At 42.3% G+C, this 21,216-nt stretch overlaps 1 protein-coding gene across 1 annotated transcript in view; it reads right to left on the bottom strand.

Annotated features, from left to right (window-relative positions):
* The window catches only part of LOC102432706 (1-phosphatidylinositol 4,5-bisphosphate phosphodiesterase beta-1), a gene marked incomplete at both ends in the record, with an annotated part of 116,878 nt that overhangs the window by 35,857 nt on the left and 59,805 nt on the right, over nt 1-21,216 (bottom strand). The window contains 4 exons of the mRNA XM_006106791.1: nt 18-85; nt 4,933-5,110; nt 6,450-6,534; nt 13,012-13,094. Coding sequence (XP_006106853.2) covers nt 18-85; nt 4,933-5,110; nt 6,450-6,534; nt 13,012-13,094 — 414 coding nt within the window. The remainder of the gene's footprint in view (nt 1-17; nt 86-4,932; nt 5,111-6,449; nt 6,535-13,011; nt 13,095-21,216) is intronic.

Raw genomic sequence — 21,216 nt, 5'->3', positions numbered from 1 at the left:
AAGCCCTGGACACCCACCTCATCCATTGAAGACTTTTTACAGTCATCATCATCGTCATCGTCGTCACTCTCCGTATCAGCTTCCCCTGTCAAATTTCAATAACAGATCATGAAGCGAACAAACATTTACAGGTTTGAAGCACACATGCCATGTGTATTACCAAAAATTTCCTTGAAAATTGGCCTTTCACTGTTTGTTTTATAATGATTCTTTTGGATAGTTAAATTTTATTAATCACGAGAATTATCCTAACATTTTGAATATGGACTTTTTTGGTAAATTTGTTTTGTGAATACCATTTGAAATTTATACACTCTATAACAAATGCTAAACATTTTAATCTATGTTAAAAAAAATGACATCACACACAGTTAGTTTCCAATGGCACATGTGTCCTATCTTGATGTGTGCATTCTCTTTAAGGGTCTGCATCACCCTAAAACAGACAAACTATCACTTTCCATCTTTTTTTCAACCCCGACTCTTCAATGTGGTGCTTGGCCTGTGCTCCGTGACCTTGCAGTTACCTTCCCAAGGCCGTAGAGGACCTCACAGAAGAAAGGAAGGGGATAGGGGCTGGTGCAGGTGGGGCTGTGGTACCACACCTGACCACACAACCATTCTAAGGTCCAACTGTATCCTATGATTTGCCTGCAGGCTTATTTGATGAATGCATTCTTGGATGTAACTTGGAAAATGATGAAATTCTGTTTAAGAGGGTAGGTAGGGTAAACTAAGTAAATACTTAAATCATTCTGCATTATGGAAATCTATCTCAGCTTCACATTTTGCCAATATGCAGTCATTCCCAATGGCTCGTTTTTCTCTCTGCAGATTTGGTGGATGATTCTGCCAGGTTAAATAATATCACCAGTGCTCTGCCCTTCAGTGGCCTGAGGTGACCTCTAAAAATGGTTCCCTATTCACTTGACCCAGATAACCCCACAAAAGTATGCAAATCAAGAGGTTCAAATCTTGGTGGTCACTTTAAGAACACTCGTGAACCTGCCCAGGCCATCAAGGGTATGCAGAAGTGATGTGTACCATTCTGTCGTTACAATAGTGTGCCCAGGTCACAAACAGTGGGGCTGGACACAGGGACAGTGATCCCCCAAAAAGTGCTGAATTTTTGCTGCACAAGCTTAAAAATGCAGAGTGATGCTGAACGTGAGGGTGCAGACCTAGAGCCTCTGGTCATTGAGCACATCCAGGTGAACAAGCTCCCAAGATGCAGCACAGAGCTCCTGGGCGGGTTAACCCACAGGAGCTCTCCCTGCCTCACTGACAGGATCCTGCTGACAAAGAGCAGCCTGTTCCTAAACCAGAAGAGGAGGCTGCACAGAAGAAAATGATATCCCAGAAGAAACTGAAGAAACAAAAGCGTATGGCCTGGGAGTAAATTGAATATAAAATAAATGCTAATGAAAGTTTAAAAACTACTTTCACTAATATGAGGCATTACATTCTTCCACATCTCTGGGCTCTCATCAGACCCAGTAATAACAGTTATGTAAATAGAGTTCCAAGTAAAATGTAAAGAAGGCATAGTTCTAAATTGGTTGAGTTGACTACGGCAGGTTTCACACAGTGCAACAGCATGATGATCCCCATAGATGGCAATATTGGCTCAAAAATGAGGCAACTGGATTGGCCAGTCCCTCCTGCCTTCTAAGTTAGCTGCCACACTCACGCTATATAAATGACAGTACCCACAGCACTGTCTTCCAAGAAGCTTAGAAATGTTTTCATTTGGCTGATGAAGTTGAATCGATTACTGAATGATTGCAGTGAGCAAAACATTCATGAACTATCTTTAGTGGAAACAGAATTTTGGCTCCAGCAAGCCTTATTATTTATGGCTTATTTACTAAAGAACGCCACATACAACCACTTTGTGATGCTTATGTTGGGTTAGTTAATAAGGTAAGTCCATTATATTTTATTTTATTATTATTTTTTATTTTTATATTTTTATTGATTTCAGAGAGGAAGGGAGAGGGAGAGAGAGATAGAAAGATCCATGATGAGAGAGAATCATGGATTGGCTGCCTACTGCACGTTCCCCACTGGGGATCAAGCCCACAACCCGGGCATGTGCCCTTGGCTGGAATCGAACCCAGGACCTTTCGATTCGCAGGCCGACGCTCTATCCACTGAGCCAAACCGGCCAGGGCAAGTCCATTATATTTTAGATAGAAAACATATTCTACTAAAGACACATTCTTTTGGGAGGCTAACACATTTTTTTCTAATCAAATTTGTTGCCCCAAGTAACTATGTTTTGTTTTTTAATCAGAGAGGGGATTCTGTTTTGTCAACTAATTTAAAAAGTCGATTGACAGAGCCTCCTGCACAATGCTGCATGGGGCACAATATAGCAGTCATTCCAAATACTCCATCGGGTCAGAATTTGGTTGCATGGGCGGGGGAGGGGGGAGGGAGGATTTATCTTCTTTTACTCTATGAGCAGGGACCTGCTTTTTCCTTATGTCTTTGGAGGGACCTTGAAGGAATCTTGTTGGACCACGGAAAAAAATCTTATTTTACCCTAGTTTTTTAAGATAAGTATCCTGGCAAAGGGCTGAGTCCTGGAAGAGGCACCTGGCCAACCACGGCCACAAGAAGCAAATTAGTTCTGAAATAAGAACCATTTCATGATTTTTCAAGTTCCTTGACTTCACAATACCAAGAACATCCATAAACCAAATTTGGTCAATTAGCAGTCCTCCTTATTCAGGGGCCTACCTGCATATTACAATGTCCAAAATTTTCCACCGGAATAAATAAGGATTGCTCAACAGACTATGGGGCTAATTTAGGAACTACCGAATTACTAACAGATTGCTGCTCTTTCTCTGTATTAAGCAATAATGTTCGGTGCCTGTGAAAATCACTATTTGTGTTATGCATGCAGTGAATAAGAGGCAGGGAGCTGGGAGTGAGGAAGGCAGATGGAAGTCAAGCACCCACATCCGAAGAAGATGCAGGTTACTCGCCAGCCCCAGGGGATGGAACTGTGCTAGGGAATAGGTGGGCTGTTAATGACATTCATCCCAAAACTTCACAAAGAACATTCTTACTGAGAACAAAAGCTGTTTTTGAAAAAAGAGTCAGAATTGCGTAATAATGTTTGAAATAAACATTCAAGAACTTAGAAAAAAGACTTTCAAAGAATTACATCATGTCTGTTGATAAGGATTTTTATCTAAAGGAAAGGAACAGACAATTGGAATGGGAAATTAGAAGAAAAGATAAATCAGAGAGTTGGCCAACGTTCTTTTCCCCTGATTGCCATTGAGTTTATATTTTAATTTTTAAAAATTATTTTAAAATCTCTTAGTTGCCATATGTAAGTATACAGAGAAGTATAGATATCATATGAATACAGTACAATGAATTTAACGAACATAAACCTGCCTGAGTGACTAGTACTCAGATCAAGAAACAAAATATGACCCGAAGCTCCCTGGGACTCCTCCCAGTCACTTCTTCACCAATAATAACCATTTCCTGACTTCCAATGACATAGGTTAGTCCTGCCTGATTTGGTACTTTATATAAATGGAATCGTGCCATACTTTTTAAAATTTGACTTCTTTTGCTCAACATTATGTTTCTGAGATTCATTCATATTAATGTGAGCAGTTGTAGCTCATAATTGCTGCACATTACTCCACGATGTGAATGGACCACGGTGTGTTTCTCTGTTGTTGAGTGTTTGGTTGGTTTTCCTCTTGTGGCTGTTCTGAATAGTGCTGTTCTAAGCACTTCCTGTCCCTGCCCCTCGGTGAAGATTTATGTGCACTTCTCTTGGGCTCAGACCTAGGGGTAGAATTCCTGGCTCATAGGGGTGCCTCCATTCAGCTTTTGTAGATACTGCCCAACAGTTTTCCAATGACAGTTAAACATTTCATTGGAGAACTTCCTAGATTCAAGCCTAAAGTTTCCTCCACTTGCCCACCCTCCACCCAGGAGGTCTTCATGATACACTTTTCAGATCTCCAAGGTTATTTTAACTAAACTTGGAAAATAAATTAGACTAAGTCACAAAAAATTCAGAGAAAATGGGTGACCACTTAGAATTAATTTCTCATCAACCACGAAAATCTATTTCAAATTAAATAAAAAAGGAGAATTATTAATGTTAAGCATCACCTAGTAGTTTTGATAGATAATTTAAGTAACTTTGCCCTTTCACATTTTAATAGAGCTCTTTAAAATAGGGGTATACTGAATTGCCCAGAAGTCTCAGCATCATCAATGAGAACACATGAAGTGAACATCTTGTGCCCAGTCCTATAATACATGCCAAGGGATTCCCCGCCCTAAAGAAGCTTAAAACCATGAGGTCACTCCAAAGGTTATCTGGCTTCTGTGGTAGCCAGAATCATGGCTTCCCCAAAATGTCCATAGCCTGTGACTATGTCCTATGTCCTGGATTATCCTGTTGGGTCTGGTGTAAAGACATGAGTTATTCAAAACAGCAGACCTTTCTTGGCTGTGGTCAGAGGCAGATGACAGAAGGGTCAATGAGAGCGATATTGCTGGCTTTGATGTTGAAGGAATGGGGCCACTAGCCAATGAATGTGGGTGGCCTCTGAAAGTTGGAAAAAGCATGGACTAGGATTTCCTAGACTCTCCAGAAAAGAATGCAGCCCTGCAGCCACCTGCAGCTTAGCCCAGTGACACCGCATGGACCTTCTGACTGGAACTGGGGGATAAGACATCTGTGTAGTTTTATGCCACCTCGTTATAGCAGCAAAGGAAAGCCAATAACATTGAGATTTGAGCCCAAATGGAAATGTAAGAAGTATTTCTAGCTAGTTTTAGAGGAGCAATTCTTAAACCCATGCATAATAGGAGACAGAGAGCGCGCCTGCCCCTCACCCCCCAGCCCCTCACCTGCCAGCCCCTGGGCCCCCAGCCCCTCACCGGCTCCGGGAGACGAGGGCTCGAACACGCTGGAGGAGTCACTGCACGTGTTTGAGACTTGTTCTGAGAGTTTCTTTTTGCTGCTTCCTTCCGACGACTTGTGTGATTTCTTCTTATTTTTCACCAAAATTTTGTACATTAAATCCATAGGGCTTGGAAGAGGAACTCCAGATTCCAGCTATTTTTTTTTTAAAGAAAGAACATTCATTAAAAACCCTCCCCTTTCCTTTCAGATTCTCTCCCCAAGCCCCCAGGACAGCTCTGGATTCCAAGAGCTTCCAGGTTATCCTTTACTCCCGATAAGATAAGATGAAGATAAATTAAGTGTGTGCTGAGCAGGGCTGGCTCAGGGCTCTTGGCTTTTTCCCATAGCAGGCATATTATAATTACCATTCTTATTTCCTCCCAGCGAATCCACATGCATCAGATCACAGAAATACACTAGTAGCTTTGGTGTGCGAACACGAAGTGCCATGAGTGTCCACAGGACCATATAAATCCAACCACTTTGACTTAGGACAGAAAAGGAGGCCTGGCCTGGACTGTCCAAGGAGGAAGCCAGTTAGAGTGTGGCGCCTGCCAGGCAGAGTTGGGAAAGACAGGCACCGGAGAACCCAATTTTCAGTGCAGTTTCAAAACAGCAAAAGCCCCTTCCTGGCGCCAGGTAGTTTAGCTGCAGCCTCCTTGGCACGGGCAGAAGCAGAGCAGGTGGCTTCAGATTTCCTTGCCGCCCTGAGGTTCAAGCCACCCTTGTTTGCAAGGCTTACTTCCGGTGTTTCAACCTTGCACCTCTAGTGGGGAAATCAGTTTCCCCTGCTAGGGTTATTAGATGCTGCATCAGGAGCACCTGTGCAAGTCCCTAGAGGGGCTATTTTTAGAAACTCCCATAAACTCCCATATAAACCCGTCCTGTGTTCTTTGCTTTCAACGAGCCTGGGCACTGGTATGAAAAATTGTGTAAGGATGTGGGGAGACTTGGAGAGAGGGGGGAAGAGGGAAGAGGCTACCAGAGGCTGTTTCTGCTGCTTCCCCTCCCAAAGAAGGGGTGTTGCCATGGCTACAGGACGCCTGAGTTCTACCACCCCAAGAGGAATGTTCTGGGAAGTGAGCAGCGGCCAGCAGGGACAGGCCCAGATGTCACTGTGCCACCTGCGAGGTCCCGTTTTGCCAACCCTTTTCTCTCAAAGGGGTGTGATGTGGTTCCCTGGGAGGTGATCAGAGCCCTGCCCCCTCAGATGGCCTCTGTGGGCTGCGGTTGCCTGTGGGAGCCCTGCAGTCCTGAGTGGGTCACGTCTGGCAGCGAGGGAGAGGGAGGAGGACTGTGGGCAGAGGGAGAGAATGATGTCTCCCACCCACAGTGGCACACACTACCCGTCTCCTCCCAGTCCAAAGGTTCACTGTCAAGGACATAATCTTACCGAGAAAGGTAAACATGAAAGGCATGTAAGGAAGTGCCCCCTACCTCCATCATAAATAATACGTGCGTCCCCTCAGGGGTAAACATCAAAAATGCTTACTGGGTATTTTTCCAGGGGCTCCATGAGAAGGGCATCCCCGAAGATCAGCCGACAATACTCTGCCATCTTGGCCTGCTGCTTCGGGCTGCGGGAAAGGAGAGAGAAGGGATGAGCAAGGAGGCTTACTCCAGAGGCTGGACAGGAGGCTTACTGTGTTATTAATCACAGAAAGAGGCAATGCCCTTTCTGGATCCGTGTTTATCATGCAAAATCCCTTGTTTACTACCTGCCCTCTGAGAATCTGAATACCACACTCTGGCAGTATTCTCGAATGTCCCAGAGTTAGGGAATCAATCCCTTTGGTTTAATTTCCTGATTCCAAGTCAAATGCAAGACACTTGGGGGTGGAATTTGTTCATGATTTCATGTGAATTCTTGGGTGAAATTTGTTCAACCAACAGAGAAACCTAGACTGCAAAGGAGGTTTATAAGGAGGTAAGGGAGGAGAGGGAGGAAAGGAGAGATTTGGATAGAGAGGAAGGAGACAGGGAGAGAGGGAAAGAGAGAGAGGGAAAGAGGGAGAGAGAGAGAATATATCTCAAAATGTAGAAGAAAGGACAGATGGGCAGAAGCCTTGGGGAGAGGTCCTAGAGAGGAAAGACAAAGCAGCAGGCACCTTGGAGAAAGGTGTCTGCAACTCTTATGTGCATAGTAGGGAAACAAAGGTCTGTCAGCCTGACTATGTGCCTGCAGGCATCTGGTCTGATGGGAAAAGGTTGGAGACTCCAGGCTCTCAACCATTCTTGATGTGTAATGGAGAGAATAATAACTACTCCTGGAAAGGGACAACGCTGCTGAGAAGATGAAGTAATGGATGCAAATGCCTTTTCAACATTAAAGACCAGGGCAAAGGTAAGATGATTGCAGTCAGACTAGACAACTTGTGAGCCTGCGAACATAGAAACACCATTCCTATGAGGGAACATCCGTAGTCTTTCAATACTCCTGCTTCCTTTGACCTTTTGCAAAGCAATAACATTTTTCTCATTCTGTAGAATGTTAAATATCATTACAAAGGCATCCAATTCCATCGGGCTTTGTGGACCGTGATTTTGATCTACAGGCTGCCAAACTCGATTTCCAAGAGTCCTCTTTACGTGCTGCGATGTGAAGACCTTTAGCAGAACTGGGACTGAAGCAAGAAAAAGTAAGTGATAAAAAGCCTTCTTTATACAATTCCAGTTGATTTAAAATGTGATTATTTTCCTTCCCTCTTGGAAGACATGACTGTTAAGCCCGGATCATGGACTGCTTTTTCCTGGAAGGGGGGTGACTTTGGGGGTTCAAATCATATCATCATGGCCCACAGGGAAAAGCACTCCTTAGCCCCCCTTTGTAAAAAAGCATATATTTGGGGGTTCTAGTGAGTTTTCTGGGGTCCAAATATGAGCCTGAATATGGAATTGCAGGGAGAGGCAAAGAAGAGAGTCACAGAACTTGCAAATCCCTACATAGCAGCTTCCCAACTTCTCAACCCACCTTCCTGGAGGCATATGAGATTGACTGCATGGCCAGGCAGCCCTGAGCATACACTGTGGCATTCCTCCGCAGTTACACAGAGAGGAAAACTGCCAGTCAGAGCAGCGTCCTGAAAAGCACTGGGGGTGCAACGTCTGAGAAGTTGGGGAGCAAGCAGAGATGTGGCCCATCTGGCAGGCAGTCCAGGAATCCTCAGTTCAGACACTTTTGCTCAAAGGATAACTGACCCTGAGGCTCAACCAAGCCAGCCAGCTCTGTGCCTGTAGCACAAGCACGTTCAACTGTGCGGGGCCTGCATGGTCCAGATTGCACAAAAGAAACTGTCCAAACCCTCCATTTCACTTTCACAGAATGAAGCTACTAAACATCACAGAGCTTTGCTACCCAAGTGTGGTCCATGGCCCAGCAGCATCAACAGCCCTTGGAGCTGGTTAGAAATGCAGGTTCAAGGCCTTCAAGGCAGATTCTGAATCAGAATCTCTGAGGAAGCACGGCCCAAGGTCTGTGTCTGAACAAGGCTTCTAGATCATTCTGAAGCACGTTCAAGTTTAAAACAGCTATGATTGCCCTAGCCAATTTGGCTCAGTGGTTGGACCATCAGCCTGCAGACTGAAGGGTCCCGGGTTTGAGTCCTGGTCAAGGACATGTACCTTGGTTGCAGACTTGATCCCCAGCAGTGGTCGAGGCATGTGTGGGAGGTAATCAATCGATGTATCTCTCTCACATCAATGTTTCTCTCTCTGTCTCCCCCTCTCCCTTCCACTCTGTCTAAAAATTGATGGTGAGGATTAATTAAAAAAAAACCAAAAAACTCAAATACTACGATTGATTAAAATAAGTGAACAGGTGCTGAAGTAGATGATATTTTTCTTGAGTTTTGGAATTTGGAGCCCCAAGTTCCTTTGATCAGAGACCTGGAGGGAAAAGGGCTTCACAGGAATGCCCTGCTTTCAGGATTTCTCAGGGAACAATAGTCTCACCAGCAGAGGGAGATGTTCCAGGTGTCCCTTACAGGTGACAGGCAGATTCCTGTGCTCTGTAAAATAGTCCTCCAGGCCCAGAGAAGGGATTTTCTGGAGCACAATCTTACACCTGATTCCACTAAAGCAGTGGTTCTCAACCTTGGCTGCACATTAGAATCACCTGGGAATCTTTTTAAATCCTGATTTCTGGGCCTCATCCTCCAAAAATTCTGTTTCTTTGTTACTAATGTTGTGGCCCCATCCCATAACAAAGAAACAGAATTTCCGGGAGAATGAGGCCCAGAAATCAAGATTTTAAAAAGATTCCCAGGTGATTCTAATGTGCAGCCAAGGTTGAGAACCACTGCACAAAACAGTCACCTGAAGCTGTTAAAGCTGCAGGTGGCAGGCGTAGTCTCCAGTCCCCTGACTCACTGGGCTGGGAGTGGAGGCCTGACACCTGCATTTGTAACACGTCTGCAGGTCATTCCAAGGCAGGTGGTTAACAGGCTGCAGTGCTTAAAGCAGAGAGCTCAGGCTTCACTCAAATCACGGGAGGCCTTAAGAAAATGAGGGTTAGAAGTCAGAGTCTGGGGTGGGGCCTGAGACTGCATTTCAATCAAGCTCCCAGTGATGCCTATGGTGCTGGTCCACGGATAGACCGCACTTTGTACAGCAAAGATCTACGTCTGACCTAGACTTTCTACAAACCTGCCTCAAAATCAACAGAGAAGGAGAGAACAAGATGTAGGTATCCAAGAAAAAGTAAAGCGCCCTATTCGGTAACCAGGCAATTCATGCTCTTCACAAGCGCACATGCCCACCTGACAGGAAACTGAAGCAGAACAGAGGGCAAACTGAATAGAAAAGGACCGTGGAAAACAAACCAGCTTTAATTGCAGGTCGGAACTGCAGAAATAGCATTGAGAGTATCAACAGTGGCTACCATGGAGATGAAGTAAGAGGAAAATATTCACATACACATTTTTGAGCTTCAGACCATCTAGACATGTTAAAATACCTGCAGTGTTTTAATAAAGTGTAGGCACCTGGCAAAGTGGTCAGTTCTCTAACCGAGAAACGTGCCTCATTTCATGGGGTCAGTCCTCTACATTGAACTAAACCAGCTCCTTCTCTGTAGACGAGGCATCGACAGTGCATAGAAATTAAAAGCCCAGGCCAAAGCTCCCACTGTCCGTGGCTGAACCATGGCTAGACGTTACTTCCTTAGATTTCAGTGTAGAATTCTTCTGTGAAAGTGCTAGCTCACAAATTAGGTGGAGCATGGGAGTGAACTAGGACTTTTCCAAGTCTTATTTCTAGAAATTTGAAGTCAGGAATGGGGGTGTGGCTCAGGAATCTGCATTTTGTGGGTTTCTGAAGGTAGCAGGTGGACCAGGAGAAGTTGCCAGCAACTGGTGGCAGATTCCCCTCTGCCATCCATGAATAGGTGACTGCAGATATTTGGAGAGAAAACCAGAACATTCTGTGAGTTTTATTTTTCCCAGTAAGTTTGTTTTGGCTCACAGGAGCTGGGACCAGAGATCTGCAGCCTGTTACCTGCAGGAGGGTAACATGGTTCACTAGAGACAGCACATAGACCTCAGACGTCTTTGGTGGCTGTGTCCCTGGGCCTCTGTGTTGAGAAGGATTCTGAGGTTACATTTAGGTTTAGTGGGAACTTGTGCTTCAGCTGATGAATGATGCCTGGCTCCCGGTTCAGCAATGAGGTGAGGTGGCCCACGTGTCAAGCAGAGGGTTTTACCAGCAAAGGGAAAGCTTATCAGATTTCTTAGGGTGCATGACAGTCCTCCCAGGAAAGGACTGTGGTTGAGCGATTTTGCTATGTGCAGCTCAAGGACAACAGGATTATGAAGCAAACAACTTCCTCCCACAACAGAAGTCAGTATCTTCGTATTTCACGGCCATTAGATTATCTCAATGGTTGGAGATAAACAGCAGGACATCCAGGGGTTGTTTTCCTGTTTTCTTTTGTTACCCGTGAATTATTCATAAACTTTTAATAGCTAAATTTCTCATGTTTTAAACCAGAAAGAACAGTATTATGGCATTATCGTTTTTGCTTTTGTGTGCAACACAGGCTTAGCTTTCATGCCCTTTGGGCTCTCCGTATGACGGGTGTTAAAAGATGGCAAAAAATGTCCTGTGGTTAAGGGTACAACTACAGAAATGTGAACATTTGCAGGCAGGTGCCTTGTGGATGCTCTCATGGTCTTCATTTGATGTTTTCAAGGTTCATGAACCTCTGCTTAGGTGTGGGGATGGTGGTGGTTAAATCCATGTTTGAAGCCAGACTAGCTGAATTTGAGTCCCAGCTCTGTCACGGTTTAGCGGAACGGCCTTGGGAAAGTTACTCTCTTTGGGACTAGTTTCTTCATCTGTCAAATAGGGACAATCATAATCATAATATGTATTCTTAGGAGCACCTGGATTCGTGGTGAGGGTTATATGGGCTTATGCTTGGAACCCTGCTCAGGACATAATGAATCTTGGCTGTTATTATGTGTGTGGCGGTTTTGGTTGTTGATACCTCGCTGGCTACCTTATAGGAGAACTCAACATAGTGGGTGTGATCATCAAGAATGGATTTGTACATTTTGTAAACAGCTTTTCACTTTGTCTCATTGACAGAAATATTTCTTGAAGAAAATAAAGGTGCAAGATTTAGAGAGATTCTTCCACAAAGGAAATAACCATCAACAAGTCTGGGAATTATAGTGCCTGGAAGAAAGATGCTAAAACACTGTGAGAACCCCGTTACACATGGGTGGGCAGAGATGAGAGAAGGCTCCAGGAAAGTCAGCTGTAAATCAGAGCTGTCGCAGCAAATGAGGTAAGAAATGCAGCAACTGAAGGGGCGCTGCTCCCTTTTGTTAGAACAGAAAAAGCCATGTAAGGGAAGAATGTATTTTCTCTTCAGTCGACCCGCAGAAGAAGTGTTAAAAAATTATGGACCCAATGATTACATCATCCATTGGGTGACTGTTTCCGAATGAAACAGAATCATGAGCTGGTAAATGTAACACAGGTTTCCCGAGGACAAACTAGAAGTAAGGGCTCTCGCCACATACACGTTAACAGATGATCCCATTTAACTGCTTAGGAATTTCCTGAAGCTGAAATTTGCTCATGACCAACCTGCTTCCCTAAGACTTACTGAAGTGGAGCCTGTGTGGAAATTAGTTGGGCAGAAGGAACTAGTGACCTGGAAAGGACTTTCAATGAGCAGGGAGGAAGGACCTGTGATCAGGACAGGTGCTGCTGGCTGGTAGAGAAAACTGGCGCAGGTCCTTGAACTGAAAGAGGACGACTTCCCAAATGCTGGTGTGAGCAATGACGGCCACTGCTCCGTCATCATCTTTAGATGTTAATTCCATGGTCAAGAATTTCAGTTGCTTGAATTTTGATTCAATGCAGAGTAGACTTTTTCATTTTGAAGTTCTTGAAATTAAGTGCATGATAAACTAATACCCACGTATTTGAAATAAACGTGTCTTATGTTGGTCCTCTGTCATAAATGAATATAAAACAGTAAAAGTGAAAACTGCCTTTTCTTTGTGTAGCTCAGAAATAAGTGCAGGCTATTTTGAAATAGGAAAAAGTTTTCCAATACTAACAAACAGGGGGCACCAATGGGAAGAGGATAGAGGGAACATCTGGTGGTCTGTGTTCTATATAAGTGCAAAGTGGCAGAATAGAATCTACAGCTGTCCCTGCACCAGCTCCCATGTATATGGAACTCTTCATTGTGGTATGGCTAAACTGACCATCAATTTGCATGCAACAGAAGGAGCTAATGGAGGAGGATTGTAACAGTGCCCCCTGAAATAGAGACTCATATTATGTAAGGCATTGTGCTCCATTGCCTTGTAAGAATCCTACTATGGCATGGAAATAGATTTCATAAGTCCAATGGATGTTAACATAAATGAGATTTAAATGAATGAATTCTATTTCACACAGATGAAAACATGCCACTTAATACATAAAATAATCAAAGAATACCATTAATAATGTCAAATAATCTTACATCAGATGACAATTATTAAACATGCCCTATTTGGGGAAAAGACTTCCTATTACATGTGTTCAATACTTACGAGTCCACATGATTCTCAAATGAAAGGAGAATTGGAAAAGGTGAAGTCTTAAATGCACACTCAGCGATGGCTTCTATCACTTCCTAAAAATGAGAACACATATATGTTCAATATACCAGAATTTTAATGTGTCTATTTTTCGTTGGGGTTATACTCATTAATATGGCTATAGTTTCCATTTGTAAAATAGTATCAAATGGCTTGAAATGGCCAGAAGGGATTGTGAAGGCTGCTGCACTCTAAATTTTCTGACTCTTAGCAAGGTTAAAAAAAACAAAAACAAAAAAGAACACACCCAAAAAACTATTTTGGTGAAGGAGAATGGTTCTATTTTCTCATTACATCTACTTGGTTTTTTTTAATAATAAAAAAAAACAACTCTAATCATATTGCAAAAAACTTACACAAGAGAAGGCAAATATTTTCACACATAAATTCATCCTTTGAAACAAACCACTGCTGGCATTTGGTTATATACTAGTTTTTTTTTATATATTTGTATAACTCAGTTTTAATTATGGGAAATACTCTATTTGTATTTTTTAGCATTGTTATGAGATATAATTCGCCCATTTAAAGTATACAATGACATGATTTTTAGTATATTCACCAGTTGTGCCCCCATCATCCCAATCTAAGTTAGGACATTATTATCACCCCCAAAAGAAATCTGTTTCCATTAGCAGTCACTCCCCCTTTCTTCACTCCCTCCCCATACACCCAGCCCTAGGCAACCACTATTCTACTTCTGTCTCCACAGATATGCCTATTCCAAACACTTCATATAAATGGAATCACATATATGTGGTGTTTTACATCTGGCATCTTTCAGTTAGCATGATTTCATTCATCCATGCTGTAACATGTATCAGTAATTCATTGCTCAGTCTGTATTTCTTTTTAAGGGTGTATGTCATAAGCTTCAAAATCTGTATAAAATTCTAGGGAGTAGCAGTATCATAATTGATTTAACCATTACCCAGTTGTGGAACCAACATTTTAAGAGCTATCATTCAAATAATTCTACAAAGAACATCTTCATTTTTTCCCTAGTAGTTTGAATTATTCTGGGAATGAATTCTCAGAAGGGGAATTATTGAATCAAAGAATATGAATACTTTTAAAGTCTCCTGTGTTTCTCCAAATTACTTTTCATCTTCAATTGCCCAGAGCAACGTATGAAGGACCAGCTTTCAATGCATAGCCACCAGCTTTCGGCATTACTTTTTCAAAATATTTTTATCACTGAACTGGTATTAAAGTGAGATCTCACTTATTTTTAATTATGTTGCTCTCAATACTACTGTGGTTTTACATACGCATATGTTTGTTTTTAGCTGCATTTATTCTTTTCATATTCTCTTTTCAAGTGGGGATTTCCACTCTCACTCCTTATGCCTGGGACTTTCTACTATCTCTTCTACCTTCTTTTATATTCAAGCCAGAAAGCTATTTCCCTGGCCCCAGACTATAAATAAGACTTTCTAATTCTGTACTACATTTGCATATATCCTCTGAGAAGGATGTGCCTGCATGGAGTGAAATAATCGCTCACACCATTTCCTAGAAGTGAATTCACAGATTGCCTTTCATACATGATCAGTTTAAACTTTTATGATAGTTGATGCCAACAAAAATAAGTGCACTATAAATAGCAAGCTACACCAACATTTTAAATTCGTTATTTGATTTATTTGAGCACAGGCCTGGGATTCAAACACACTTGTGTGTTAGTCCTACTTCTTTGCCTTCCAAGCTGTGTGACCTTGGGAAAAATCACGTAATGTCTCTGTGTATTGGTTTACTAATCTGTAAAGTGGGGGTGACAAGCGTCACTCATCAAGCCTGTGGGTGAAAGTGCATCAAGAGAAGGTAGAGAACCCAGCTTATAATGGGCACATGTTCCCAAGTCAACTAAGGTTACTTACCTCACTGCTGCCTCCCTCCCCACTTACCCTAAATCTTCCCTTTTAGACTCTTACTAACAAGAGGTGCCATTAAATGAGCATTTATTATGTTGTAGACACATATCTTATCTCATGCTAGAAACATTCTGTAAGGAAAATGATACCCACCATTTTAAAGATTGTACAATGGAAGCTCAGAGATATTTACCAATTTGCCCAAGGTCACAGAGAGGAGATGCCAAGAAACCCCAGGAAAGTCTATCTGACTCTAGAGCAGTGATGGCGAACCTTTTGAGCTCGGCATGTCAGCATTTTGAAAAACCCTAACTTAACTCTGGTGCCGTGTCACATATAGAAATTCTTTGATATTTGCAACCATAGTAAAACAAAGATTTATATTTTTGATATTTATTTTATATATTTAAATGCCATTTAACAAAGAAAAATCAACCAAAAAAATGAGTTCGCGTGTCAGAGGTGTCATAAGTTCGCCATCACTGCTCTAGAGCTTATGCTCTAGTCTTAACCTTTGCAGTAACTGTCCTGCAGCTAATGAGCTTAACCACTTAAGACAGAGCCATTAAAGCAGTGGTTCTCAACCTGCTGGCCCTTTAAATACAGTTCCTCATGTTGTGACCCAACCATAAAATTATTTTTGTTGCTACTTCATAACTGTAATGTTGCTACTGTTATGAATCGTAATGTAAATATCTGATATGCAGGATGGTCTTAGGCGCCCCTGTGAAAGGGTCGTTCGACCACCAAAGGGGTCGCGACCCACAGGTTGAGAACCGCTGCCTTAAAGGAATTGAGAGTAGATATCATAAAGGAAGTGAGTGGTAAGTGCCAAAAAGGGGAAGGGGGAGCTAGATTCCATTTATTTCATAAATTTGGTCCTATTATATCAGCTAAAGGCAAAACACATTGCAGTGGTTCTCAACCTTCTAGCCCTTTAAATACATACAGTTCCTCATGTTGTGACCCAACCATAAAATTATTTTCGTTGCTACTTCATAACTGTAATGCTGCTACTGTTATGAATCGTAATGTAAATATCTGATATGCAGGATGGTCTTAGGCGACCCCTGTGAAAGGGTTGTTTGACCATCAAAGGGGTCGCGACCCACAGGTTGAGAACCGCTGCATTAGAGCCATTCTTGACTTCTGTTTCTCTCACAGCTTTTGATTCATCAGCAATCCTGTCTAAAATATATTTAGAACAAAGCCACATCTCAGCCCCTCTACTTCAGTCATCTTGATCCAAAAATCTTTGTCATAACTGCTAGCTAGGTTTTTATCATCATCCCACATTTCACTACCCCTTCCTGTGAGATATGTTGATAATAGGCATGCCCATTTGTGTGTTTTGGCCAGTGAAATATGTATGCAAATGACGTGCTGCTGTTGAGCAAGAGCCATCATGTAGTTATGTCATTTCTCATCCACGTGCCATGAGCCCCGTGATGTTATAGATTGGGGCTAGTCTTTCTATATGGATTGCAGACAATATCAATCAGAGCAATAGTCAACATCCAACGAGCCAGAAATAAACTTTTGTGGTTCTAAATCACTGAGATTCTACAGTTCCTGTTATTGCAGCAAAACCTAGCAGAGGCTGACTTTTAACTACTTTCTTGACTTCTATGTTTGATAGAGCCTTTTAACTGCTTTCCTGGCTTCTACGTTTGACCCCTACATTACATACCACAGCCAGAGTGATTGCTCTTAAACAAGAATCAGATGATTTCACTACTTTGGGATAAAACTTTTTCATTAGCTTTCCACGTAATGGAGTGAAATCCAAATTCTTTATCAGATCTGACACCTGCTATCTTTCTAAATGCATCTCCTTTTCCTGTTCACCGTTGCTTACCCTGATACAGTCCACTGACCTTCTCTTAGTTTTCCTTGAATACACTAAACACAGTTTCATTTCTTTGTTTATCTTTGCTGCTTTTGTCAGGAATACTCTTACCTGAAAACAAGGCTTACTTCCATAGTGGGTGAGGATGGTGTCTGTTCAAATGTCACATAATCAAAGTCCTTCTCCCACCACAATGGTAGCCCCTCTTTTCCTTCAAAACTTATGTCGCCTTCAAAGGCATATCTCTGTGCGTCATATTGTGTTTATTTTGGTCAACTTCTCCCCACTAGACTGTAAGCTTCCTGAAGGCAAGCACCCAGTTTTCTCCACTGCTCTGTCCCCGGGGCTTAAGAAGTGCTAAGGCACATTCCAGATGCTCACTCAATATTTCCAAGCAAATAAATGAACTCTTAACATTCTTAATAGAAGAGAAATATTTATCTAACTTGTGCTCCCCTTTATTCTTCTATCGACTATTTCAGAGGTCACATACTTTTTCCATCAAGGACCAGAGAGTAAATATTTCAGACTTTGCTGGCCGTATGGTTTCTATGGAAACTATCTGACTTTCCCTTTGTAGCTCCCAAACAGCCTCAGATAATGAGCAAACACATGGATGTGGCTATGTTCCAACAAAACTTAACTTCTAAAAACAGGTGGTATGCCTGAAGAATATAGTTTGTCAACCTCTGGACTAGTGAGATCATTGGCTTAAGCAAAGCTTAACACTTGATTGTAACTAAAGGTAAATGTAATATTGTATTATGAAAGCTTGAATGTTGATTCCATACACAACTGCCTGGTTAAGTTTAACACTTTCATGGCTGAAATTTCCATTTAAGGTTGGGTCTTACATTGGGGGGAAAAAAGACTTTCAAATGTAGATGGAAGTATAAGTGTCATTAGACGGGTCACTTTCTGATGATTGCTGTCTTTGGCTGTTTGATAACTGCTCCAGCTACAGGTGAGTGAGAACCCTGCACCTTCTCCCTTAGAAAGTGGGTGTTTTGCCCCAGGCCCAGGGCCTGTCTCTTTATCTTTGGCCGATGGATTGTGAGTGTTTTTCTGGGTCTGCTCTCAGACGTGTAGGGAATTCATGCCTCTCTGTCTTCGTAGACCCCCAGGTCTGGTTCTCTCCCCACAGTAGAGATGCTGGTGTGGCCTGAAGTGCAGCTGGACCTGGGCTTCCTAGATCTTCCTACCTGTGTCTCCTGCTACCTTTTCCTGCCTCTGGTGTTGTGAACTTCTAGCCTTGTGCACTTGACTTAGCACAGTGATGGCGAACCTATGACACGCGTGTCAGAGGTGACACGTGAACTCATTTCTTTGGTTGATTTTTCTTTGTTAAATGGCATTTAAATATATAAAATAAATATCAAAAATATAAGTCTTTGTTTTACTATGGTTGCAAATATCAAAAAATTTCTATATGTGACACGGCACCAGAGTTAAGTTGGGGTTTTTCAAAATGCTGACACGCCGAGCTCAAAAGGTTCACCATCACTGACTTAGCACCCGTGTTTGCAATGGATCTCCCAAGCTCACCTGCCATGTCCTTCTCAGCTCCCACTGGGGGTCTAACCAGGGCTGGGCTATGTTTAAGTTGCCACATAGATTGGGCTTTGACCTCTTCCTAGAGTGGGGTGGAGGTCAGGGCACCTAGAGCCTCTACCATGGCAGCCTTACAAATGACTTAATTCAACCTCCGCCTCATCCTGACTTAATGACTCTTTGCATAAATCATACCACAACCACTGCATTTAAAGAAAGAAAGCTAAAGCATGACTTCTTACATTTCAATTATAATATCAGTAGCTAATATTTATAGAGTACTTCCTGCAGGCCATGCGCTGTTCTGAGCAATATCCGCATGTGAAGTGGCATCCTTGACTACTGACAGCAACCCTAAGAGGTGAGCACTAGCATCATCTCCACTGTGCTCATCAGAAGAGGCTGGTGCTGCTTGGGGTGCTTCCCCAGTAAGTGGAAGAGCGGGTATTGGGACCCTGGCATCAGCTCCAGAGCTGCATTCTTATCTCCCACGGTTTCCTTTCTCTCTTTTCCTCCTATCCTCTCCCACTTCCCTCTTCCCTCTGTCTATCTCTCCCCATCTCTCCCATAAGTTTAGCCACCAGCTTAGGAAACCTTTTCGAACCTTTAAAACCAAAGCAAACATTTACTGAATTTCATCTAATGATTTTAATTGGGAGCTCCTGAAAACTCCAGATGTTCCACTGTTGGACTTTGTGGTTTTTTTATGCCTTTGAGATATTTTGCATAGTGCACAAGATCACACTGGATAAGAAAAACAGTTACAGTTTTAAGGTTTCGTTCCTTCATATAAACCATCATTAGCGGACAATGGAATGTGAAAGTACCTCACTGCCCAACTGCTCCTTATTAAGCCCAACCATTTTTCAGAAACTGCTAACCCTGGAAACAATAATCTATAAACCATATGGCTCAATTACTATCCTCCAGGGGAAAATCTGCCCTTGAAATCCTTTATCCTTGACAGGCAACAGCAGGGTGCATTTGATAACCATTTTATGTGAGCATTTATGTAGCCGTTACATTGCATCCCTAAATTATTATTTCTCTCATAGAATGAAGCTTTATTTTCAGAAATGCTCCATTTAATCTCATCCTCAAATTTAATATGTTTTCATCATATATGTTATCACATTACCCAGTTTCCCATCTTGTGCAATTGCTGCTTACAAAGTAGCTGGCCAAGGAGGGAGAAAAAGGAGCAGCTTGGGGAGGGGGTGGGTGGGTGGGTGTCCCCTGTGGGGAGGAAGGAGACTGAGAGGAGCAGGGAGTATGAAGACCAAGTGGCGAATTACTATGTCATGACCATCAGAAAGGCTAAGTCAATGAGGCAGAGAAACAGAAGGGCAGATAAATGGGGTAAATAATAAATAAATCCCTCGTGCAAAATAAAAGGCTCTTCAGAAAGAGAATGAATTACAGCCTGTCCCACTTTCCAGAACATAACCTTTTATTTGGCCCATACAATAAATAGTAGGCAACTGCAAGTAGGGAAGCTTGCTTTGGGGGATATATCGCCCAGAAGCTTTCCTGATTACACAGGCTGAGAGCAGATAAACTGTGTGACATAAAAATGACAAACTTCAACAATCGGATTATGTAGCTGCTTCAAAACATGCTGTGGCTATATAGTCTAATTAGACTGTGAAGGTCACGTCCAAATACTTAGCGAAGACCAAACTGGCAAACATCGGGAGAATCTTTAGACTACCCTCCAATATATTATACTTGGGATTTCACATGGGAAAACAGAGAAAGACAAGGTTCATTTATCTGATCAACGGAGGCTAGAAAGACTAAAAATGAAAGCTATGCTGTAATCTATCTTTATTTTTGCTTTAGAATAGGAAACTTCATTTTAAAACACATGTTTATTGAGGACCTACTATATACCAGATTCTTTTCAACGTGCTTGGGACAGATTAGGGAACAAAACAAAGATCCTGTCTTTGTGGAGCTCACACGCTGGTAAAAGGAGACAGACAATAAACAAGGATTCCTCTAAGATGTTTATGGTTTCCTGTCTTACGTTTAAGTCCTTTATCCATTTTGAGTTTATTTTTGTGAATGGTGTAAGTTGTTGGTCTAGTTTCATTTTTTTGCATGTATCTGTCCAACTTTCCCAACACCATTTATTGAAGAGACTGTCTTGGCTCCATTGTATGCTCTTGCCTCCTTTGTCAAATATTAATTGAGCATAGTGGTTTGGGTCGATTTCTGGGTTCTCTATTCTATTCCATTGGTCTATATGTCTGTTCTTGTGCCAGTACCAGGAAGTTTTGAGAACAGTGGCTCTGTAATACAGCTTGATATCTGGTATTGAGATCCCTCCTACTTTGTTCTTCTTTCTCAGGATGGCTGCTATTTGGGTTTTTTGTTGTTTTTTTTAATTCCAGATGAATTTTTGGAGAGTTCGTTCTAGGTCTGTGAAATATGCCACTGGACTTTTAACAGGGAGTGCACAAAACAACAAGATAGTCCACTGCATGGGAGAACATATTTGCCAATGTTATCTCTGACAAGGGTTTAATCTCCAACATTTACAGGGAACTCATACAATTTAACAAAAGGAAGATAACCCAATCAAAAAATGGGCAATGGACCTAAATAGATACTTTTCGAAAGAGGACATAAGGAAGGCGGAGAGGCATATAAAAACATGCTCAAAGTCACTAAATCATCCAAGAGATGCAAATCAAAATTGATAATTGAGGTACCATTTTCACACCCATCAGAAATGGCTTATCATCAACAAATCACCAAATGAACAGTGCTGGCGAGGAATGTGGAGAAAAAAGGAACCCCTCCAGCACTGCTTGGTGGGAAATGCAAGACTGGGTGCAGCCACTGTTGGGAAAAACAGAAGGAGGTTCCTCCAAAAAA

This window comes from Myotis lucifugus, unplaced genomic scaffold (assembly GCF_000147115.1).
Source record: "Myotis lucifugus unplaced genomic scaffold, Myoluc2.0 scaffold_912, whole genome shotgun sequence".
Classification (NCBI taxonomy): Eukaryota; Metazoa; Chordata; class Mammalia; order Chiroptera; family Vespertilionidae; genus Myotis; species Myotis lucifugus.
Note: the sequence above shows the minus strand (reverse complement) of the source record. Positions and strands in the feature narration are given on the sequence as shown.